The sequence below is a fragment of the Gobius niger genome (assembly GCF_951799975.1).
Source record: "Gobius niger genome assembly, chromosome: 13".
Lineage (NCBI taxonomy): Eukaryota > Metazoa > Chordata > Actinopteri > Gobiiformes > Gobiidae > Gobius > Gobius niger.
In genome coordinates, this window is record NC_136864.1 from 3529391 (window position 1) to 3554995 (window position 25605).

Genomic DNA, 25605 nt, shown 5'->3' on the forward strand with positions numbered 1-25605 from the left:
TTCCCCCGGTGTTCGTGCGCCGTGTGGTCCGTTAGCGGAGCGGCGTCGTACCGTGACGCTGTTCAGGAAGCAGAAAAGGGGCGGAGAGCGAGAAGAGACTGTGGCACATCCCCTTTGACGTTTGTGATCTCGCGAGATGTTTAGAGGTGATATATAATTACAAACTAAAAGTACAACAGAAATACGTATATACATGAAAACACATGGTTAACCTCTTACCACCCGCCAAAACAAAATGCATTCTCTCCTCTTTGCCATTGTCGTCACTTTTGTTTTTGTCACTTTTTTATGGCACTTTTGCTACTTTTTTGCTGGATTATTGTCACTTTTTGTTGGATTATTGTCACTTTTTTTGTTGCTGTTTTGTCACATTATTTGCTGATTTTTTGTCTTTTTTGGTTGGATTTTTGTCACTTTTTTGCTGAATTTTTGTCATTTTTTGCTGAATTTTTGTCTTTTTTTTGTTGGATTTTTGTAACTTTTTTGCTGAATTTTTGTAACTTTTTTGCTGAATTTTTGTCTTTTTTTGTTGGATTTTTGTAACTTTTTTGCTGGATTTTTGTCACTTTTTTGCTGAATTTTTGTCATTTTTTGCTGAATTTTTGTCATTTTTTGTTGGATTTTTGCAACTTTTTTGCTGGATTTTTGTAACTTTTTTACTGGATTTTTGTAACTTTTTTGCTGGATTTTTGTAACTTTTTTGTTGGATTTTTGTAACTTTTTTGTTGGATTTTGGTCACTTTTTTGTTGGATTTTGGTCACTTTTTTGCTGGATTTTTGTCGCTTTTTTGCTGGATTTTTGTCGTTTTTTTGCTGGATTTTTGTCTTTTTTTGCTGGATTTTTGTCATTTTTTTTGCTGGATTTTTGTCACTTTTTTGCTGGATTTTTGTCACTTTTTTGCTGGATTTTTGTCGCTTTTTTGCTGGATTTTTGTCACTTTTTTGCTGGATTTTTGTCACTTTTTTGCTGGATTTTTGTCACTTTTTTGCTGGATTTTTGTCGTTTTTTTTGCTGGATTTTTGTCACTTTTTGTCAATTTACATCCTAATTTTCTTCTCGTTTTTTGTCGCTATTTTGAAGCTTTTAGATTTGGAGAATTCGGAGAACAGGAGAAAACATGTTCAGGTGGGAGTTAAGAGTTTAAAAGCCAGGGAGGAAACAGAAACAAAATAGTAATAATGATTAAATTAAATCATACCATAACTCCTACATAACATATTAGCAGATCAGTTGAATGTTTGGTAGTGACAGTTGATTTGATTGGACAATGACCATTTGGGGGGTTTTGCGAAAGGACATTTCTCTGAAAACCGAATATGTCCCATTTTGTTTACTGAATATTTGCCATAAGCTGGTGTATAGTTTATGTATAAGCCCTTTGTGAGGTCACGTCTGTGATCAAAAAGGCCTTTTACAAGTTTGTGTTGAAAATATCTGTGTGTTTATTTGTGTTAAATCTTTCAAACTTCTGAACAAACCATATTTTTTTCCTAAAATTCTCAACTTTAAACATTTTAAACAGGCGTGCAGTAGTGTCAGTCTCGAAACTCACTAGGCCCTGGCCGGGGCTATGCTCAGAGTGGATTTCTTGTGGTTCTTGCTCTTGGTGTAGAAGTATGGGTACAGTTTTCCAGTGAAGCTGAAGCCGGTGAAGCTGTAGATAAGTTTCTTTGAGTCGATATCGTAGAAAGAGACCAGGCTCTCCTCATAGTCCACGAACACTCCCACCCTCCTCAGGTCCCTCACGGACAGAGGGACGTAGTTCTCGTCGTAAGTCCCGTACTCGTTTCCTTTGTACAGCCAGATCGCCCAGAAGCCGTTGGGAGGCTTCGCTCCGACGCTCTCACTTCTGTTGATGGACTCTTTAGCCACGCCCACAACCCACTCGTAGTTATTTTTTACCTGGATCTCAAAGTAAATTCTGCCGGAGGTGAAGCTCTCTCTGCCCAGAACTCCATAGAACCCAGTGATCCTCTTCGGGCTGTGGGGCAGGTTTTTCCTCACTCCGCTGTGCGTCACCTGTTTGAGATCCTCAGACAGACTCAGCTCTGGGTGAGCGGTGTCTGCGTCCAGGGTCACATTCACTGCTGACCTTTGAACTTTCTGCAGCTCCACTTCATTGAGAAGAACCTCCATCCGTTTGGTGAACACCTTCTTCAGTTCAGATGCAGCTTTGTCTACAGTCCCCAGAAAAGATGGTGCTTTGACCCTGGCGTTGGTCCTGTCCCTGTGTGGAGCTGCAGTGAGTGAAGGGAACGTCTTCAGGACATGGAGGTGGTCTTCAGAGTGGCTCAGCTGCTCCACCTCAGAGCTCTTCTGTTTCAGCTCACAGATCTCCTTCTCCAGACCCTGGATCAGAGCTTCAGCCTCTGCCTTCATCTTTGTCTGTTTCTCTTCGATCTCTTGAAGGACCTGATCCAGAGCTTTCTGGACCATCTCCATCAAAGCAGAGAAGAAGTTGATTCCCTCAGCAGCCTCCTCCTCTGCAGCTCTCTGACTGAGCTCCAGAGACTGTTGGACCTCACTGATCTTTTGTGTTCTGTCCTGGATCATCCTCTGAGTGTGAGCCTGGTTCTTCTGCAGCTCTCTCTGTTTGGCCTCACAGGCCTCTTTGAGAGGAACCAGCGCGTGGCCCTGGTGCTGCAGAGAGCAGAGCACACACACACAGCTGTGGTCGCTCTCACAGAACAGCTCCAGTGGCTTGTTGTGTTGGAGACAGTGGTCCTGGGTCACATTGGGCTGAGCTCTCTGTCTGAACTGAGCGACCATGGCTGAGATGAAGATGTTGGTCTTTATCTGAGGTTTCCTGGTGAACACCTCGTTACAGAAGGGACACCTGCAGGGAGCGTTGACCCTCCAGTTCTCAGTGATGCAGAGTTTGCAGAAGGTGTGTCCACAGGGAGTGGAGACGGGGTCAGTCAGCACGTCCAGGCAGATGGAGCACTGCAGCTCCTCCTCAGACAGCAGACAGCTGGCAGCAGACATCTCTGTCACTGCAGAGAGGACAGAAAATGGGTTTACTTCTCAATCACTCACAAGGTTCACACATGTTGGAGCTCTGTCCTCCTATATGGACAAATGAAGTTGAGATCTTTCAAACAATCGAGTGACGTGAGACTCTGTAAGGTCATTTTCTCATAAATAATTGGAGATGAGACTTTAAAAGAACTGGCCACCGTTTTCCAATACTGAGATATGTTCTCACCTGAGCTTAGACGAGTTGATGTGCACCTCTCTGGTCCCAGTGCTTACGCTCAGTTACGCCAAAAAACCAAAGATGTTGTTAGCATTTAGCCTCTCCTCCTCCCCTCTATGGGACCAGACGGGGTGAAGCTAGAAGTGACCGAGCTCTTCCACATATTCCCGATTTAAATACGGTTACGTGAGAAGTTACACGATCCAAGTCTAGTCACACAAAACTAAGCATGTCAATTTTCTAAGAGGTTAAAAAAAGCTCCTATACCTTATTAAGGCGTAATTACACCTTAGGAGCTCTTCGATTACACTGCGCGGATGTCGAAGTGCTCCTGAGCTGTTAATACGCCTTATAATATAGCACTCCTTTAACCATATCTAAATAGGGAAAACGTGGAACAGCTTGAAGGCCTGTTCCTTTTGCCATGTTTATATTTTCATTATATGTCAGCCATTTCAGGTCAGTTATATCTCTCCCTTGAACTCAGCACAAAAACAATATATGGGTCGGTACTCACTGTTTGCAGAATCTGTTTTCCAAAAATCACAGTATTTCCATGTGAGGTGAAGTCTGCGTTCTGAGATCTGTCCGTCCGTCTGCTTTTCTCATTGCAGTTGTGAAATAAAGTACAGGACTGTGGACTTTACTCCGACCTGGGAGTAAACCGTTTATGTCTCATTCAAACATTTACAACTATTTCTTATCTTTGACCTCCGTTGATGTAAAAGTGGGTCTTTTGTTTCGGGGATCATCTTGTTTTGAGCTAGTTCCTGTTGTGCATTTTTTGTTCACCGTTCACCTGAGCATGAAGCTGATGTTATGTGTGACTTGTCAAAGTGTGTAGAGGGCACTTTATTTGTCACTGAATTTGTTTGTAGAGATTCATTAAAAAACACAGCACTAAGACAATCGCACCATGTTTGTTGATTATCAGCTTTATTGAAAACTATGAAGCCCAGTTTTATAGCTGATACTGAATCCTTTACAGAACTGTGTATTAATGTGTATTGTCCACATCAAACAGACTAATAAACAAGTCGATATAATAGAAACACTAGCGCACAGCAATGAGCAAGACATGAGTTGTTGTGGAGGCAAATTGAGCTCTCAAATTATCAAAACTAATGGTGAAGCTGTGAAGACTTTGAAAACACGAAGCACTACATCATGACATCATCAGGTGAAACAGAGCGTTTAAATCTCTTGAGAAGACACAGACAAACATTTAATTCATTAAAAAACAGACCCACTGACGGCCATTACTTATGACCTGCTTTGAATTGGAGTAATGATCAAAGGAGCAGATTTTCCATGTTGACCATCATCTGTGTAGAAGTACGGATAGAGCATCTCAGTGAAGCTGCAGCCTGTGAAGCAGTAGAGCAGAGCCGCTGTGTCCACGTTAAAGAAAAGGACCAGACCCTCCTCATAGTCCAGAAACACTCCCACTTTCTGGACCACAGACTTCACCTGCAGCGGAGTGTAGTCTGGGTCAGCAGCGCCATATTCGCCATTGGTCAGCTGAATGGCCCAGAAACCGTTGGTGGGGATGGCAGCAATGAAATTTTTCCTGTTGATGGACTCTTTGGCGATTCCAAGAAGCCAGTGTTTGTTGTTGGACACCTGAACTTCAAAATAGTGTTTATCTGATGAGAAACTCTGCCTCCCTAAGATGCCGTGATAACCGGTGATCCTCCTGGAGTTGTATAAAGGTCTTCTATTGACCCGAGTGTATGAGACCTGCTTGAAATCCGCAGACACCGACAGCTCCGGGTGAGCGGTGTCTGAGTCCAGAGTCACTTCTACAGCGTGAAGCTGGAGCTTCATCAGCTGTGACTCTGACAGAGGCTTTGGATCCATTGATAAAATGTGTTTCTTCATCTTTATTACAGCTCTCTGAACAGTCCCTAGAAGCAGGGGGGCTGTGACCCTGGTGCAGTCCCTGTGTGGAGCTGCAGTGAGTGAAGGGAAGGTCTTCAGGACGTGGATGTGGTCCACCTCAGAGCTCCCCTGTTTCAGATCACAGATCTCCCGCTCCAGACCCTGGATCAGAGCTTCAGCCTCTTTCTTAACCTTTTTCTGCTTCTCTTCAACCTCTTGAAGGACCTCACCCAGAGATTTACGGACCATCTCCATTAGATCTGAGAAGAAGTTGACTCCTTCAGCAGCCTCCTCCTCTGCAGCTCTCTGACTGAGCTCCAGAGACTGTTGGAGCTCGCTGATCTTCTGTGTTCTGTCCAGGATAATCCTCTGCGTATGAACCTGGATCTTGTGGACCTCTTTGAGAGGAACCAGCGCGTGGCCCTGGTGCTGCAGAGAGCAGAGCACACACACACAGCTGTGGTCGCTCTCACAGAACAGCTCCAGTGGCTTGTTGTGTTGGAGACAGTGGTCCTGGGTCACATTGGGCTGAGCTCTCTGTCTGAACTGAGCCACCATGGCTGAGATGAAGATGTTGGTCTTTAACTGAGGTTTCCTGGTGAACACCTCATTACAGAAGGGACACCTGCAGGGAGTGTTGACCCTCCAGTTCTCAGTGATGCAGTGTTTGCAGAAGGTGTGTCCGCAGGGAGTGGAGACGGGGTCAGTCAGCACGTCCAGGCAGATGGAGCACTGCAGCTCCTCCTCAGACAGCAGACAGCTGGCAGAAGACATCTCTGTCACTGCAGAGAGGACAGAAAACTGGTTTATTACTCAGTCACAAGGTTCACACATGTTGGAGCTCTGATCTACAACACAATATGGATGTATTTACCTGCAGAAGCGCAAATTACGTTGGAATCTTTTGAAAACTAGGTAATTTTCTCATAACTTGAAATGAGACTTTAACGTCATAGTCAGTCGTATGTCTGCCATGTTTAAATTATTTTGCATTTTATGTTAATTTTGTCGTTCCCTTGAATTTGGCACATCTGTAAAGCACTTCGCTTTAAACCTAAAGTTGATTTGATTGAAAAACAATCATATTAGTCTGTACTCACTGTTGCAGATTCTTTTTCCAAATATCACAATATTTGTGAAGTAAAGTCCGCGCTCTGAGATCTGTCTGTCGGATTTTCCAGTAACTACTGTAAAACACTAAAGCACTGGACTTTACTACGACCTGGGAGTAAACCGAAAATCTACACACATTTATCATCTTTGGCTTATTTGGATTCTGAATTAAATATTTTGAGCTAGATTCTGTTATGTGACTGATCCGAAGTGTAAAAAAGGGCTCAAATATTTGCTGAATTTGTTTTGTGTCCTTGTAGTGAGTTGGGGTTTACTGTCTTGTGCGTTATAATTGTTGTCTATTATCGGAACTCGCCTTTGTCTTATCAATTTGGCAGACCTACGCTTTCTGTGGGACAATCTGTATTTCTATTCATTTGGGTCCGGTGTTTTTACAGGATTTCTATAGTTTAATTCATTGAGTGGTGGGTCAAACATTACCGAGCCCTGCCTCGACATCCCACAGAGAATTTAAAAACTGCACCGTGAGGCAATCGGACACCATGTTATGCAAATCAAACTTATTGAAAACCTTACAGTTCAAAAAGTTTATTTCTCACACTTTAATTGACAGTATTTAAAACATGGCTGTACATTTTGATAAAAACTTTGAATATTTTGAATTTACCATGAGACAGAGGAGCTATTTCTACGGACACACCTGTATTGATGTGGTTTGTCCTTTTTCTCCAACAAAGAAGAGATTGGACTAAACCAGGACTAAAGAACGACTTAATCAAGACAAAGTACATCATTTTAAGTTGGAAAAACAACACAAATCTAATCTTGTACACCTTGCCCAGGGGCTATCAAACATATTAATAAACAAATATATACATAATTGGAACATTAGTGCCCAGCAATAAGCAAGAGTCGAGTTGTAGAGGAGGCAAGTATGGCTTTGAGAGACCAAAAGTAAAAGTTGAAGTTCTGAAGACTTTGAAAACAGATAAGCACTACTTCATGATATCAGGTCAAACTGTGTTTAAAGCATTAACTCAGTAAAAAAAGACAGACCCACATACGGCCATCATTTATTATCTGCTTTGAATTGGGGTGATGATCAAAGGAGCAGAGTTTTTATTTTCTCTACCACCTATGAAGAAGTACGGATAGAGCGTCTCAGTGAAGCTGCAGCCTGTGAAGCAGTAGAGCAGAGCCGCCGTGTCCACGTCATAGAAAAGGACCAGACCCTCCTCATAGTCCAGAAACACTCCCACCTTCTGCACCGCAGACTTCACCTGCAGCGGAGTGTATTCTGGGTCAACAGCGCCATACACGCCGCTGGTCAGCTGAATGGTCCAGAAACCGTTGGTGGGGGTGGCAGCAATTGTTTCTTTCCTGTTGATGGACTTCTTGGCGATTCCAAGAAGCCAGTTTGTGTTTTCTGAAACCTGAATGTAACCTATAAGTTATTCTATTAAGTAGTTACTTAGATGAGTATCAAATACTGAGAAACTGGGCTAGATCAGAAGTTCTAAATTCGGCTCTAGGAATGGAGTAATGAAGACTGAACACAAGGATTAAGTTTAAGTGGTACCAAATAATATATTGTGATAAGGGAAAAAATAAACAAACATGTGTATCAACAATATTCGAATGGCCATTCACACATTTCACAATGTTAATATATACACTATTTACACTCTCTTCAAAGTATTCTTTCTACCAACGATGGTATTAAGCAACAGGTGGAAAAGTTCATACGGCCCCACAACTTCCACGTTGGGGTGGAAAAGTCCAGGGGGTTTGGTGAGGGGAAGTAACAGTTCATAAAGGGACCGCGATGAACGGGTTGCGATGTTGGCGACCAAAAGAAACAAAAATAGAGAGGGCGGCTGCTGAGGAGCCTCCTACCAGCCCGGGGTTCGGTTGGGGGAATTCAGTTCAGCTCATTCAGTTCATTTGGATCCAGGTTCAACGTTTCAAACAGGCTCTAGCTCGGGCTCTAAGCTCGCCATCCAACCTGGCCTGCGTAAAAGGACAGGACCAGTTAAGTTTCTAGTGCGCACAGATACATTCATATACTAAATGCTAAATGATAACTATTACGCATCAAAATAGCAAAACATTTCCTTATTGTACAATAGATTGATTCAATGCATAAATTAGAATAGATAATACAATAATTGTTCTATTAAAATATTCATCACTCTAATAATCTCAAAATGTAAACACCGCATCCACAAATAAGGTGCGTAGCAGACACAGTGGTTGACTGGACTGCATCGTAAAGTGCCTCGGATGCGTAGCATTAACACACATCAAAACATTAACCATATGCTAAAGAAGCAGCAGTACATTCATGATAACACAACTCAGTGATACCATTTCACTTAGTTATATTCGGAGAAACGGGCACGTGAATGCCAAGCGCTCCCTTGAAAACAAATGCAGCGGCTAGGCTACGAAAAGCTACAGACGCGACTTACCAATTCCGCAGATAAACGCAAGCACAAACACTCCCGCGCGACGACCCACGGCTCCGGTAGTCGGCTCCTACAGTTCAACATATAGCATTTCAGTGTAGAAGACTGATTCATGATTAACGCGTAAAACCAACACATACCTGCAGCAACCTCATACAGCGTCTCCCTCTCGCTCTTACCGGTAGCTACCCACTACCAGCTATTATGCTAGTCTGATAGCAGCGCTAGGTCACGTGACCATGTGACGCAATGACGCGCACGTAACGTAAACGCACACAACGTAACCGGCAACCAATAGAAAGGATATAAGGAAGGATATTTAATAAGGTTTTGTCACCTGGGTTACATCCTCCCCCCTTTAGATCATGCAACTCCCGATGCATGCTAAACGTCGTGAACAGTAGGTTTCAAAAGGTTATTTGCTGCATGGGTAGCGAACGCTTCGCTGTAGGCATCCACTAAACCATGTACTAGCGTCTGAACAACGGAAATGAGAGGATTACCTAATGCCGCATATTGAAGGCGATCAGGAGGTTGACGCTGCCGACTAGGCCGACTGATTACTGGCGTGGTTTCACGGACAGGATCAGGCAGGTTGGCGGACGATTCTGCGGGACTGAGCAATAGCTCGGTTTGGCTGGGGGATGTCTCTGCTTGGTCAAAAAGCTCTGGCTCCCCCTCAGGTGGGTCTTCATCAGGCTCACCGGCAGGTGGGGATGCAACAGGCACAGGCTCCTCTTCGTCCATAGATGAAGAGACTTCGGATTCAGCAGAGGACTCCCCATCGACAGGTAGGTTTTCAGTTTCTGAGACGGGATCGACGGGACTGACGGACGGCATGGGTTCGACAGTGCGTGAACTATGGAACTGGAAAGCAGTTGGCGGAATCAGAACTTGAGGCAGACTCCATTCATCTTCGTCCTCATCGAAATCTTCAGCCTGATCAACAGGTACTAGTTTCTGGCGACGGGTTACAGGCCGACGGGGTGGTGTAACAGGCAAAGGATTTGGACCACCACTAGCTGGCAGGAAGGAACATGGAAGTAGCAGGTCTCTGTGGAGCGTACGATTTGGTCTATCTGATCTGTTCTCCGGCCGCACTGTGTACACTGGCAGGTCCCCAGCACGCTTCACAACGACGTAGACATCTTGCTCCCATTTGTCTTCAAGCTTGTGTTTGCCACGAAGCCTGACGTTTCGCACCAGAACTCGATCACCTTCCTCCAGACTTGACGGAGTGACTCGCTGATCGAAGCGAGCTTTATTTCGTTCGCCAGATTTAGCAGCATTCTTCGACGCAAGTTCAAAACTCTCTTCAAGGCGGGACCGCAAGTTCTCAACATACTGGGAATGAGAAGTAGACTGATTTCCCCGCACAGGCAAGCCAAAGGCCAGATCAACCGGGAGACGTGGTGAACGGCCAAACATCAGCTCGTACGGCGTAAAACCAGTGACATCGTTCTTCGTGCAGTTGTAAGCGTGCACTAACGGTTTTACGTAGTCTTTCCATTTGGCTTTCTTCTTGTGCTCAAGGGTCCCAAGCATGCTAAGTAGTGTCCGGTTGAACCTCTCGACTGGGTTCCCTCGAGGATGGTAAGGGGTTGTTCTGGTCTTTACTATCCCAGCGAGTTGGCACAGTTCTTTTATCAATTTTGACTCGAAATCGGGTCCTTGATCCGTGTGGAGACGTTCAGGTATTCCGTAGCACACAATGAAGTTCTCCCATAAACATTTTGCCACTGTCTTCGCCTTTTGGTTTGCGGTAGGTATGGCTATTGCAAACTTGGTAAAGTGGTCAGTGAAAACAAGAATGTCTTTTATATTGCTTTGATCTGGTTCGAGTGACAAATAGTCCATGCAGAGCAACTCCAAAGGACGAGTAGTCTTGATGTTAACGAGTGGTGCGGATCTTTCAGGAAGTGCCTTGCGTCTCACACAACGACTGCAGGTCTTGATCTTATTCTCCACGTCAGCTGCCATACGAGGCCAGAAAAAGCGGTTGCGCACCAGGTCCAAAGTCCGCTCGATGCCTAGGTGACCCAGGTCATCATGCAAACTTCTCAAAACAACGGACTTCAGCTCCTCTGGTACCACCAGCTGGAACGTGACTTGTTCTCCGTCGTGCCTCCGCCGGTACAAGATGTCTTCTTGTAACTCGAGACGATTCAGCTCCCTCAGCAACAGCGGAAGGTTCGGGAGTTCATTCCTTGCCGTCGGAGGAACCTTCTCCCCAGTATTCATCTGGTGTATGACCTCTCTGATAACTGGATCAGCCCGTTGCTTTTCCTTGAGGTCCAGACGTGATAGGGATGGAACAACTGGTAGACCATGATTGTCTTCACTGGCATAGCAATCCGGAACAGAATTTGCTGACATGCTCAGAGACTCGACCAGGGTAATCGGACTTCCTGCAGAACTGCTGGGCTGACTGGTGACAAGACAGCGGTGGCAGATGGCAGCTACGATGTCCGGGCTTAGTTCCCCCACTTCAGCAGATTCAACCACATGGTCTTCCATGAATCGGTTTATCAAATCACAGTCCTTCAGCACTGACAGGTCCACGGGATGGCTGTGAGGGCGGCGTGATAAAGCGTCGGCGTCGAGGTTCTGCTTTCCGGCACGGTATTGCAGCTTGAAGGTGTAGGTGGACAGGGCAGCCAACCACCGATGACTGGTGGCATCCAACTTTGCCGATGTTAACAGGTAAGTGAGAGGGTTGTTGTCAGTCACTACCACAAAGTGGCCCCCGTACAGATAGTCGTGAAACTTCTCACACACACTCCACTTCAGTGCAAGAAATTCTAATTTGTGTGCGGGATACCTCGACTCACTCGTTGACAGACCTCGGCTGGCGTAAGCGATTACTCTCAACTGGCCTGCTTGTTCTTGGTAAAGAGCCGCTCCAAGCCCTGTCGTGCTGGCGTCCGTATGTAAGATGTAAGGCAGCTTTGGGTCAGCAAACCCAAGGACTGAGGAACTGGTCAACTTGTCAATGAGCGTTTCAAAAGCTTGCTGGCAGCTAGGCGTCCATCGCTCTCCGAAAGGCTGTTTCGTGTCTTGGAACTTTGCTGGACAAGATCTCTTCTGGGACTTGGAGGTAGGTGTATAGCCCCGCGTCAAATCGTTGAGAGGTTTGGCGATAACGGAGTACCCCTTTAAAAACCTCCGGTAATATCCAGCAAATCCTAGGAACGACTTGAGCTCCTTCAAAGTTCTTGGAATTGGCCAGGACTTTAAAGCAAGGATTTTGTCTGGGTCGGTCTCGACTCCCTTCTCCGAAACGACATGTCCCAAGTACTTCACAGACTTCTGGAAAAATTTACATTTCTCGGGAGAGAGCTTCAGACCATATTCCCTCAGGCGATGTAATACCCGCAGCAGCCTCCGCTCATGTTCTTCCAGCGAATCCGAAAACACGATAAGATCGTCGATGAAAACCAGGACTTCTTTTAAATGGAGATCCCCCATACTTCTTTCCATCAACCGCTGGAACGTAGATGGAGCGTTTGTTACCCCTTGGGGCATTCGGTTGAACTCCCAAAATCCAATGGGCGTCACAAAAGCTGTCTTAGCTTTGTCTGCTTCGTTCATCTCGATCTGGTAATATCCTGACTTCAAATCGAGAACGCTGAACCACTTCGAACCGGTCAAGGCGGATAGGGACTCTTCCAGATTTGGCAAGGGGTAGGCATCCTTAACCGTTTGAAGGTTCAACTTTCTGTAGTCGATGCACAAGCGTATGGCTCCGTTCTTCTTACGGACCACGACAATTGGTGACGAAAATGGCGACTCCGACTCACGAATGACACCAGCCTCCAGGAGGTTCCGTAGATGTTGTCGAACTGCCTCGATATCATCAGGGTGGATCGGTCTGGCTCTATGCTTGAACGGAGTTTCATCAGCCAGCTTTATGTGATGTGTCACCTTGTCAGTGCGTCCAAAGTCCAGATCGCTGTGTGCAAAGACGTCCGGGATTTGATGGAGTTTCTCTGTGATTCTTGCCTTCCACTCTGGCGGAATAGGTGACTCTCCAAAATTCAGCTTCAGAGGGATACCAGGACTTTCAGATGGTGAACAGGTTGTTGCCACGTTGTGCGACAGGATCTGTGGTGACACTGCAAGTTCTGCGATGGTTACGAGAGGTGAGATGGTCACATCCTGGTCTGACTCGTTACTCAGGATCACCGGGATCTTCTTGTGGGATTGGCTTGGGAGCATAATCAAAGAATTTTTGACACACAGCCCACCTGGCAGTGGTGAGGCTGGATGCTCCACAAGCGCCCACTGACCAGAGGACAGCATGCTAATGGGGATGGAGCCTTCGACGATGATGGTGTGTCCAGCAGGGATGAGGACTGGCGACTTGCTGGCTAATCTCACAACTCCGTCGCTGCCTTCTTGTTGTCGCTTGTGGCGTATTTGGAGTAGTTTGAGCACTGCTCTGTAGCCACTTGCCGTCGGCTGGAAGTTTGAGAACTCACTCCCCGTATGCTGGTTGTATAACGGCTCCAACGTATTCATGCCGATTAACACCTGGGACTGATGAGCTCCGACGTCAGGAACCACTAGTGCCAGTGTTGAGACATCAAAGTCCACTCCCAGGAACTCCTTTGGAAAGGTGACCACCATCTCCACATATCCGACATATGGGACAGCCTGTCCAGCTGCTCCTTCAACTTGCAGTAAATCACACAGAGGCTTCACTGGCTGGTCTGCAAAATGCTGGTTGTAGAACGAGACTGGAATAGTAGTGACTTGCGATCCGGTGTCTAACAGGCAGTTGAATTCTTCACCAGCGATTTTGATGTTTGCTGTGCAGCGGGATCCGACCAAGCCTTTGGGTAACCGGGATTGGACAGCAGTAGTGCTTTGGGTCATTTCTTGACATTTGACATACTTCTTCTTCAGGTTGGGACATTGTGGGTCCACAACAGTTCCGGTTTGCCCCACAACTGGAACTGACTCTAGTTTAACGAGTGTCTGGATGAAGAATACGATCCTTGCCAGCTTTGTTGCTTTTCTGCAAACTGCTTCTTCTTGGCAGCGACTAGTGCAGAGTTCGGGGGGTTCTCACAGTGTGTCTTTATATGGCCATCTTCACCACACCGATAGCAGTAGCCAGGCTTGGGAACAGAAGACGGGTTCTTTGAGTGCTTGCCCGCCCTCTGCCCCTCACCCGACAAACGACCAGGCGTGGACTTGGAAGCAGCAGACTGACTGGAGCTTGACTGGGCTGCAGTGAGTATTGCGAGCTGCTGTTGGATGTCGGCCAGCTGTTTAGCGAGTTGCTGCGTGACGTTGGTGAGCGCAGCAATCTCTCCCCCCTCTGCACTGTCTGTGTAAGCGTACTGCGCATGGTTTGCAGCTCTGGAGCGTGAAGAGCCGAGATGTTGCTGCATGCGGATGGCTTTGGCCGCTTCACGATCCTCTTCAGTCCGCAGCAAGAGCAGAAGTTCAGCAAACGATGGAGGGTTCTGCTTGCGTTGTTTCAGTTGTAGTTCTATTATCAGGGAGTTGTCCCAACAGCCACGGAAAAATTGAGTCAAAAGATGTCTATCAAAGTCTTTATTCAACACCCCTCCTCGTTTCACCGCCTGGTTCAGCGTCACCTGTAGACGTTGCAGATAGTTGGACGGTTTCTCTCCAGCATCTTGGAACGTGTCCATAAACTTGGCGTATAGCTCATCGCCATCCTGCACTGTACCGTACGCTGAGTCAAGTGTCTGTAGATACACCGCTGGAGGAGCGTCCGGTCTCAGGTGCTTCACCATATCAGCCGCAGGTGGTAACAAGCTGTCGAAGATCATGCGTGAGCGCTGTAGGTCGGACACTGCAGGATCTTTCAGTAACAGCTCCACTCCGGAACGCCATGTGTCGTAGTCAGACTCGGTTGGAGGTCTGGCCGATTTTCCAGAGAAGGCCCTGAGACGCTGCGCTGCCGAGTTCATAGCACGATCGTCGTTCTTCACGATATGTTCGACTACATAACGTTGAACTTCAGGTGGATTGAGAGTACTGTGCGTCATGGTCGGCGGAGAAGATCTTGTAGGATCTGGCTGGACCCGTAGCGGCGTTTCCGTGTGCTGGTTCGATGCGGCCACCTCGGTCCAATGGGTTTTATTGTCCGCTGAGAGGGCCTCGTCGTTAATGGCATTGGTGTGGAGCTTGGTGACAGTCTGACCAAGCAGAGACATCACCCCATTAAGGACGACTGAAAAATCTTGACCAGTCAATTTCGCAACATTTTCTAATTCCGAGAGGTAATCGGTGGTATATTGCTTTCCGACCTCGTTCGCACAAACTGTAGCGAGTTCTGAAATTTCAAATGTAACTTTTTCTGTGTCGCAGATATACGTATAAGGCAAAAGTGGACGTAACGTAACCAATGCGCCGCCAGAACTAAACTCTACGACTATAGAACGATGAAAAACAGATTTGGGTTCATCAATAACTTCATATTTTGAAATAGAACCGTACTGCTTTAAAAATTCAATTACTTCGTCGTCAGTTTCAGTTTTCGTCGCGTCCTCAATTAACACTGCATTTGGGATCTTAATGCCACGTTTCTCGAATATTTCCATTTTAACACAACAACACACAAGTACCACAAAAAATGTTCAGTTTTTTTTCTTCCACTCCTGGCTAATGCTCGCCACGTTATGCAACCTATAAGTTATTCTATTAAGTAGTTACTTAGATGAGTATCAAATACTGAGAAACTGGGCTAGATCAGAAGTTCTAAATTCGGCTCTAGGAATGGAGTAATGAAGACTGAACACAAGGATTAAGTTTAAGTGGTACCAAATAATATATTGTGATAAGGGAAAAAATAAACAAACATGTGTATCAACAATATTCGAATGGCCATTCACACATTTCACAATGTTAATATATACACTATTTACACTCTCTTCAAAGTATTCTTTCTACCAACGATGGTATTAAGCAACAGGTGGAAAAGTTCATACGGCCCCACAACTTCCACGTTGGGGTGGAAAAGTCCAGGGGGTTTGGTGAGGGGAAGTAACAGTTCATAAAGGGACCGCGATGAACGGGTTGCGATGTTGGCGACCAAAAGAAACAAAAATAGAGAGGGCGGCTGCTGAGGAGCCTCCTACCAGCCCGGGGTTCGGTTGGGGGAATTCAGTTCAGCTCATTCAGTTCATTTGGATCCAGGTTCAACGTTTCAAACAGGCTCTAGCTCGGGCTCTAAGCTCGCCATCCAACCTGGCCTGCGTAAAAGGACAGGACCAGTTAAGTTTCTAGTGCGCACAGATACATTCATATACTAAATGCTAAATGATAACTATTACGCATCAAAATAGCAAAACATTTCCTTATTGTACAATAGATTGATTCAATGCATAAATTAGAATAGATAATACAATAATTGTTCTATTAAAATATTCATCACTCTAATAATCTCAAAATGTAAACACCGCATCCACAAATAAGGTGCGTAGCAGACACAGTGGTTGACTGGACTGCATCGTAAAGTGCCTCGGATGCGTAGCATTAACACACATCAAAACATTAACCATATGCTAAAGAAGCAGCAGTACATTCATGATAACACAACTCAGTGATACCATTTCACTTAGTTATATTCGGAGAAACGGGCACGTGAATGCCAAGCGCTCCCTTGAAAACAAATGCAGCGGCTAGGCTACGAAAAGCTACAGACGCGACTTACCAATTCCGCAGATAAACGCAAGCACAAACACTCCCGCGCGACGACCCACGGCTCCGGTAGTCGGCTCCTACAGTTCAACATATAGCATTTCAGTGTAGAAGACTGATTCATGATTAACGCGTAAAACCAACACATACCTGCAGCAACCTCATACAGCGTCTCCCTCTCGCTCTTACCGGTAGCTACCCACTACCAGCTATTATGCTAGTCTGATAGCAGCGCTAGGTCACGTGACCATGTGACGCAATGACGCGCACGTAACGTAAACGCACACAACGTAACCGGCAACCAATAGAAAGGATATAAGGAAGGATATTTAATAAGGTTTTGTCACCTGGGTTACATGAACCTCAAAGTAGTGTCGGCCAGATGAGAAACGCTTCCTCCCTAAGACGCCCCGAAAACCAGTGATCCTCCTGGAGTTGTCGAAAAGTCTTCTCTTGACCCGAGTGTGTGAGACCTGTTTGAAATCCGCAGACACCGTCAGGTCTGGGTGAGCAGTGTCTGAGTCCAGAGTCACTTCTACAGCGTGACGCTGGAGCTTCATCAGCTGTGACTCTGACAGAGGCTTTGGATCCATGTTTTGCATTTGTATTTTCATCTTTATTACAGCTCTTTGAACAGTATGCAGAATCAGTGGTGCTGTGACCCTGGTCCTGTCCTTGTGTGGAGCTGCAGTGAGTGAAGGGAAGTTCCCCAAGACGTGGTCTTTAGAGCGGCTCAGCTGCTCCACCTCAGAGCTCTTCTGTTTCAGATCACAGATCTCCTGCTCCAGACCCTGGATCAGAGCTTCAGCCTCTGTCTTCATCTTTCTCTGCTTCTCTTCGATTTCTTGAAGGACCTCATCCCGAGCTTTCTGGACCATCTCCATCAGAATAGAGAAGAAGCTGACTCCTTCAGCAGCCTCCTCCTCTGCAGCTCTCTGACTGAGCTCCAGAGACTGTTGGACCTCGCTGATCTTCTGTGTTTGGTCCAGGATCATCCTCTGAATGTGAAAATGGATCTTGTGGACCTCTTTGAGAGGAACCAGTGCGTGGCCCTGGTGCTGCAGAGAGCAGAGCACACACACACAGCTGTGGTCGCTCTCACAGAACAGCTCCAGTGGCTTGTTGTGTTGGAGACAGTGGTCCTGGGTCACATTGGGCTGAGCTCTCTGTCTGAACTGAGTCACCATGGCTGAGATGAAGATGTTGGTCTTTATCTGAGGTTTCCTGGTGAACACCTCGTTGCAGAAGGGACACCTGCAGGGAGTGTTGACCCTCCAGTTCTCAGTGATGCAGAGTTTGCAGAAGGTGTGTCCGCAGGGAGTGGAGACGGGGTCAGTCAGGACCTCCAGACAGATGGAGCACTGCAGCTCCTCCTCAGACAGCAGACAGCTGGCAGCAGACATCTCTGTCACTGCAGAGAGGACATATTAGACATCTCCCACCCACATAAAACCTTAGTCAAGACTATACACTCTAATAAGTACATACATTTTTTAAATAGACATTTCTAAGCTCTGCCTGCAGCTGCCGCGGTCGTTCACAACTATTGAGCCTTGCAGAGCTACAATATAAACAGAAAAAATACAATTAGCAACTCTTCCCAGCACATTTTAACCATATTTATTAACCTTTAATTATTTGCTTTTAAATGATTACCCTTTGACAATCCCTACATTGAGAGCTATAATCATGTAATTTTCATGTACATTTATTTAACCTTTGTCTGTACCATGAAATAAATATAAACTGCCATTTACGTTAAACCTTTGAAATCACAAGAGCGTCCATCATGGCTTTTCCCGAAGTGCTTTAGCACCATCTAGTGGGTGAAAAAGCTACCGTTAAAAGGCTAATAACAAACTCCTCGAAAAGTAACAACATACACATACACAAAACCTCGAATCCCATGATGCTTAGAGAGATGACATCACAGTCCTGAACTCTATAAAATGTACTAATGGTGCATCCAAACAACTGGTACATTTCGTGGCTCCCACTTGGAAAAATGCTGGTAAATTTCAACTTGACTTCTTCCTTGTCAGTAAGATCGGTGCTGTACCTCCCGTGTCATATCGTTTACACTGAAAATTAGCAGGGTCTCAAACAAAAGAAGAGATATTAGTTTATAGCTAGGACCAGGCTACTGTGAATCCTGCCCCAAAGGAAACGGCGGTGCTCATAAGGTAGGAGCTTTAATCTTGTGAGCTAAAAGTGTTGAAAAATTATAATATGACATTATTTAAACTACTTACAGGACGATTCTTTTTGCGCAGGCTTGTTCAAAACTTTTCGCTAGTTTTAATTTTTATTCTGTGAAGTAATCTGGAGCTATCGCTTCATTTCTGTGGGACCCTGCTCCTTTTTAATGGGAAGAGATAGTGGACAGGAAGGACAGCGCAGGGTTTGCTGTTCAAGTAGAAACCACGTGTGGTCACTGAGCATATTCACCTTATTCCGCCCCGCCCACTTTTGCCACTTTTGCCACTTTTGCTTTGTCTCGGCACTTCCGTTGTACAGACACTTCCGGTAGTGCTACGGAGAGTTACTGAACATACTTATTTATCAGGCCCATTAGCCAAAAAATGCCGCACCTACTGCTATAAAAGTCATTTTTACCAAAATCACTACATCCGGGTTAGCGGAGATATATGCTAACGGCGCAGCTACGCTAACCCCCGAAAGTAGTGACTTTGGTAAATAATACTTTTTTAGCAGTAGGTGCGGCATTTTTAGCTAATGAGTCTGAGAAATAAGTAGGTTCAGTAAGTCTCCGCCGAGTTTCAGAAATGTTAAGGGTTGTTTTTAAGTGTTTTTAATGTTTTTTTTCCTTGCATATTTGCCGGTCTGCTAGAACCCGGAAGCGGAAGTGGTGATGTTACACTTAAACGTATAGCCCATTGGTCTAATACAGGCCCACTGCGTTATCTTTAATGTATTTATTCCATTATTATAATACATGATTTATTCATGTTGATAGTGTTGTATGGTTGTATGTCTGTGGATGTGCCGTTTTTATTGGGCCCGTAATGAAACTTCCTCTGCACGTTAAGTTAAATAAAGTTATTTTGAATTTGAATTAACAAAACCACAGCATCGGTCACTTTTGCACACAGCTTTCAACACAACGTTATGTCGCATGTTTTTTTTAAAAATTATATCTGGTTTGGAGAAACTTTCATACAACGTTAGCATCGTATGAGCTAACTGTTGTAGCATTAGCCGTTTTGTTTACGTACGACTTCATTCGCCTGGCACGCTCTGAGGCCGGAAGTGGGAAAGTTAGCAGTTGCCTGTAACGCGCCATAATGTCACAAAAATACACTTCTGAACCGCTTTGCGATTAAAAATGAGGAAATACTGTCAACGTTATTTACACTGACAAACAGTTACTTACTCACGCCACCAACAGCCCCGCGAATCCACCTGCACCGAGCGCACGTGAGTGGAGTCTCGTAATCAGCAGCGTCAAAGCTCACGGCACGCGCACAGGTGGTGCATTCACTGACACAGGCACAGTAGGATTTGTTATTACTACCGAAATAGATGAAATCACTGCCCACCTGGTTACACCTAGAACAGGGATTCCCAAACTTTTTTGGGCTGGGACCCCAAATATTGCCACATAAACAATTTGGGATCCCCATTACATCAAGTTATTGCCTCTTACTTTTGGAAGAAAAAAAAAACATCATAAAAACAAGTTAATATGTATTTAACCTCTTAACCCCCACCTCAACTGAGCGCATTTTCTACTACCCAAATCTATAAGCTTTTCGAAAAAATCGTCAAAATCGAGACAAAACTTGGATGAAAACACAACAAACAAAAAAGCAATGAAAGTGCACCAGAAATATGCCAGAAAAGCCGTCATACTACAACAAAAAGTGACTAAAATGTGACAAAACAAATACACATAAAAAAAAACTACAAAAAGACAACAAAAAAAAGGTGACAACGTAGAGCTTCAAATGAGGCGTTACTGTGTTGCTCTCCAGTCGATAAGCTTTTAGATTTGGGTAAAGCTCAACTGGAGAAAATGCACTCGTTAAAGGCGGGGGAGTAAGATGTTAACCCCTTAACTCCCACCTGAACCGAGCACATTTTCTCCAGTTTGGCTTTACCCCCGTCCAAAAGCTTCTGGGGAAAAAAGCTGTGAAAATAGCAACAAAACTGAGACGAAAACAATGATGGAAATGTGGCAAAAAAAAGTCATGAAAAATTGATGAAAAAGTGGCAAAATTGACAAAAAATGTGATAAGAATGTGACAAAAAAATGAAAAAAAATGTGACAAAAAATGACAAAAAATGTATTAAAAAAATGACAAAAATGTGACAAAAAAATGACAAAAATGTGACAAAAAATGACAAAAAAATGACAAAAATGTGATAAGAATGTGACAAAAAAATGACAAAAATGTGACAAAAAATGACAAAAAATTGATAAAAAATGGACAAAAAAATTACAAAAAATGGATAAAAATCGGACAAAAAAAATTACAAAAATGTGACAAAAAATGACAAAGATGTTACAAAAATGAGTTGAATACCCAACAAAAAATGATGGGAAAAAAAATCTGATGACGTGAGGAAAAACATCCTTCAGGCGGGAGTTAAGAGGTTAAACTGTCTTGGATATTTGGAAGGATTTCACAAATGATCTGCTGTTTCACACTCAAATATATACAAGAAAAACCAGTAGCATTTTTCTTTTCATTTCATCTTGAAATAATCTGGGGACCATTGGGAAGTGAAGTCTGCGTTCTGTGTTGCACTGTGGACTTTTATGTTTATGTCTCATCCCAACATATACAAGTATTTCTTATCTGTTGATGTCTATACTTGTAGGTTTATTCAGCATAGCAGCAGGAAGAAGAATATTGTGCATTCACTGTTCACCTGAGCATGAAGCTGATGTTGTTATGTGACCTGTCACTTCACTCACTGAATTTGTATCATGTGCAGAGATTAATTTTGAAAAACAGCACTAAGACAATCACACCATGTTTGCTGATTATCACATTTATTGAAAACTATGAATCTTAGTTTTACAGCTGATACTGAAGCATTTACAGAACTGTGTATTAATGTCCCCATCAAACATACGAATAAACAAGTCAATATAATAGAAACATTAGTGTCCAGCAATGAGCAAGAGATGATTAGTAGTAGAGGCAATCTGAGCTCTGAAATAATTAAAACATAATGGTGAAGTTGTAAAGACTTTGATAACACATACTGTATAAACACTACTTCCTGACATCATCATGGAACAGAGCGTTTAAAGCTTTTATGGAGGACACAGATGGAATATGCATGAATGAAATAAAGCACAACTCCAGCAAAGTTTATCATCAGAAATGTAGCATAACATGGTTACATTTTAATTAACCTGTTCTCTACTTTGAACTGGAGTAATGATCAAAGGAGCCGTGTTTTCATTTTCTTTACCACCGATTAAGAAGTACGGATAGAGCGTCTCAGTGAAGCTGCAGCCTGTGAAGCGGTGGAGCAGAGCCGCTGTGTCCACGTCATAGAAAAGGACCAGACCCTCCTCATAGTCCAGGAACACTCCCACTTTCTGCACCGCGGACTTCACCTGCAGTGGAGTGTATTCTGGGTCAGTAGTGCCATATTCGCCATTGATCAGCTGAATGGTCCAGAAACCGTTGGTGGGCTTGACATATATCGCCTCTTTCCTGTTGATGGACTCATTGGCGATTCCAAGAACCCACTCTTTGTTTTCTGAAACCTGAACCTCGATGTAGAGTTGGCCAGATGAGAAACGCTGCCTCCCTAAGACGCCATGATAACCGGTGATCCTCCTGGAGTTGTTTAAGTGTCTTCTCTTGACCCCGGTGCGTGAGACCTGTTTGAGATCTGCAGACACCGTCAGGTCTGGGTGAGCAGTGTCTGAGTCCAGAGTCACTTCTACAGCGTGACGTCGAAGCTTCATCAGCTGTGACTCTGACAGAGGCTTTGGATCCATGTTTTGTATTTGTTTCTTCATCTTCATTACAGCGCTCTGAACCGTCCCTAGAAGCAGTGGTGCTGTGACCCTGGTCCTGTTCCTGTGTGGAGCTGCAGTGAGTGAAGGGATGGTCTTCAGGACATGGACGTGGTCTTCAGAGCGGCTCAGCTGCTCCACCTCAGAGCTCTTCTGTTTCAGCTCACAGATCTCCTGCTCCAGACTGTGGATCAGAGCTTCAGCCTCTGTCTTCATCTTTGTCTGCTTCTCTTCGATCTCTTGAAGGACCTGATCTAGAGCTTTCTGGACCAGCTCCATCAGAGTAGAGAGGAAGTTGACTCCTTCAGCAGCCTCCTCCTCTGCAGCTCTCTGACTGAGCTCCAGTGACTGTTTGACCTCACTGATCTTCTGTGTTCTGTCCTGGATCATCCTCTGAGTGTGAGCCTGGTTCTTCTGTAGCTCTCTCTGTTTGGCCTCACAGGCCTCTTTGAGAGGAACCAGCGCGTGGCCCTGGTGCTGCAGAGAGCAGAGCACACACACACAGCTGTGGTCGCTCTCACAGAACAGCTCCAGTGGCTTGTTGTGTTGGAGACAGTGGTCCTGGGTCACATTGGGCTGAGCTCTCTGTCTGAACTGAGCCACCATGGCTGAGATGAAGATGTTGGTCTTTAACTGAGGTTTCCTGGTGAACACCTCATTACAGAAGGGACACCTGCAGGGAGTGTCGACCCTCCAGGTCTCAGTGATGCAGAGTTTGCAGAAGGTGTGTCCGCAGGGAGTGGAGACGGGGTCAGTAAGCACGTCCAGACAGATGGAGCACTGCAGCTCCTCCTCAGACAGCAGACAGCTGGCAGCAGACATCTCTGGGAACACAAGGATAAAAAAAGAGTTCACTCACATCACAAACTAACCAGACAGCTGTGTGCGCTCGAATCATTTTGAACTGCACAGCAGTCTGGGGACCATGCCCGAAATCTGCGCATGGATTTGGGGACCAATCACAGAACGAGGAGGGACGGCAAGATGATGACGCACTGTTCGATACACGGAAGCTTGTAGTTTGTTCATGGATCCAATATGACAGCAGCAGACGCAACGCCATTTTTAGACCCTGTTCTAAAAAGCTTAGCTTGAAAGTTTACAGCAGGTAGTCCATAAGATCATAAGATCATACGATTGGCTATGGCTACATAAAGACGCACATGCGCCCAATAAACGGCTCTGGACGATCGTAAACCACACTTCTCCTATGAGAAAATGAATTGGTGGTCTCCAGGCTAAATATCACTTCTGATATTTTGTCTGGCGATAGCCAGGCTAATCACAAACTAACATCATAAACATTGACAACATTCAGGGTAAAGCAGGATCAAAGTACATCAAAGCAGAGTCTCACCAAGGCTCTGGAGCTGTCTTCCACAACACTCACCAACAAACAGTGGTTCAGGTAGAGCAGGAAAACCAAGACGTTAGTCAATTAAAATCCGGCATCTGCAGATGCTGCAGATGACTGTCATTGTGTCCTTGGGCAAAACACTTTAACTGTGTGACTGTTGTATGTGTGAGTGTTTGGTGATCAGGGAGCAGATGGACAGCTTTGCTTCCATCGGTCTATCCCAGGACAGCTCTGGCTATTATAGCATACGGCTGCCAGGAGTGAATGAAGAATGTTCACATATCTGTAAACCTGTTTGAGCAGTGTTGACTCATAACAGCAGAGCGGCATTTAACCATGTAGAATCAGTCCGAAGAACAGACTTCAGCAGTCATTTATTTGTCTCGCATAAAATCAACTTTTTCATAGATCACGTTTAAGACACTGCGCAAAACAAAGTACTACAGCAAAAACAATAGTTTTTTTCACTTTTGTTTGTAAGATTAGTTTTTTTCTCCTGATCTGTGACTCTGATAAAGCTGAACATTACTGAACTTAATTATTAATCAGTGTTATAATTTATGGCAATGTCATCTGTTCTTGTTACAAGCTTCATTGAAAGGTTTTAAATGGAAAATAGGACATTTCCTCAAACACAACCAAGAACCAAAAGAACTCAAACCCTTTGATAATTTTACTAGAAAAAGCAACAACAACTCAGAATTTGTTCAAGTTTTTTTTTATCCAATCTAAAGGAACAGAATCATTTGTTTTTGGTACTTACTGTTCACAGACGGCGTTTCCACTTGAGAGAAAGCTTTTGACTGTGGCAGAGTTTTACTTTCAATCCTCCACCCACAAAGTCACAGACAAAACAGCCGCGTGACGACTTCATGCTCCAGGTTCCTGCGGTTAAAACAATACTTTTATACGGAGATGCTAAAAGGTGAAGATGTGAAGACTTTGAAAACAGATCAGAACTACTACATCATGACATCAGGTCAAACAGTAAAAGTATTAAAGTATTAATTCATTAAAAAAACAGACCATCATTTATGACCTGCTTTGAATTGGAGTAATGATCAAAGGAGCAGATTTTCCATGTTGACCATCATCTGTGTAGAAGTACGGATGAGCTTCTCAGTGCAGCTGCAGCCTGTGTGGCAGTAGAGCCGAGCAAACTGCCCAGAAACCATTGGTGGAGGTGGCATGAATGTCATCTTTCCTGTCGATGGACACTTTAGTGATTCCAAGAAGCCAGTTTGTGTTTTGTGAAACCTGAACCTGGAAGTAGTGTTTAGCAGATGAGAAACTCTGCCTCCCGAAGACGCTGTGATAACCGGTGATCCCCCTGGAGTTGTTTAAAAGTCTTTTCTTGACCCGAGTGTGTGAGACCTGTTTGAGATCCGTGGGTGAGCGGTGTCTGAGTCCAGAGTCACTTCTATAGTGTGACGTTGAAGCTTTTTTCTTCTTTGAAAAAAAAACAAAAACAAGATTGTTTTGTTTATTTAACCCCTTAACTCCCACCTGAACCGAGCACATTTTCTCCAGTTTGGCTTTACCCCAGTCCAAAAGCTCCTGGAAAAAAGCTGTGAAAATAGCAACAAAACTGAGACGAAAACAATGATGGAAATGTGACAAAAAAGTGAGAAAACATTGACAAAAAAGTGATGAAAAATGTATGAAAAAGAGGCAAAAATGTCACAAAAATGTCACAAGAAATTGACAAAAAATGACCAAAAACATGACAAAAATGTTAAAAATAGTGACAAAAAGTTACAAAAATAGGACAAAATGTGATAAAAATTTGACAAAAAAATAAAAAAAAATGTGACAAAAAAATGACAAAAAATGACAAAAAATTACAAAAAATGTGACAAAAATGTGATTAAAAAAAATTGACGAAAAAATTACAAATAAAGTAACAAAAATGAGTTGAATACCCAACAAAAAAATGATGGGAAA

General features: G+C 44.4%; 2 protein-coding genes across 2 annotated transcripts; both read right to left on the reverse strand.

Moving 5' to 3' along the window:
* Nucleotides 1-1552: 1552 nt before the first annotated feature.
* LOC306972756 (uncharacterized protein) lies at nt 1553-17706 on the reverse strand (the record flags this gene model as incomplete). The annotated part of the gene is made up of 4 exons (XM_079569462.1): nt 16963-17706; nt 6633-6669; nt 4517-5860; nt 1553-3021 (listed from the first exon to the last, which is right to left on the reverse strand). The coding sequence occupies exons 1-4, from the start codon at nt 17701-17703 to the stop codon at nt 1553-1555; spliced, it is 3591 nt and encodes a 1196-aa protein (XP_079425588.1). The 5' UTR covers nt 17704-17706.
* LOC306972757 (E3 ubiquitin-protein ligase TRIM21-like) lies at nt 16797-24467 on the reverse strand (the record flags this gene model as incomplete). The annotated part of the gene is made up of 4 exons (XM_079569463.1): nt 24425-24467; nt 21749-23128; nt 16963-17711; nt 16797-16802 (listed from the first exon to the last, which is right to left on the reverse strand). Exons 2-4 carry the CDS (start codon nt 23124-23126, stop codon nt 16797-16799), a joined length of 2133 nt encoding a protein of 710 aa, XP_079425589.1. The 5' UTR covers nt 23127-23128; nt 24425-24467.
* Between the last annotated feature and the right edge of the window lie 1138 nt (nt 24468-25605).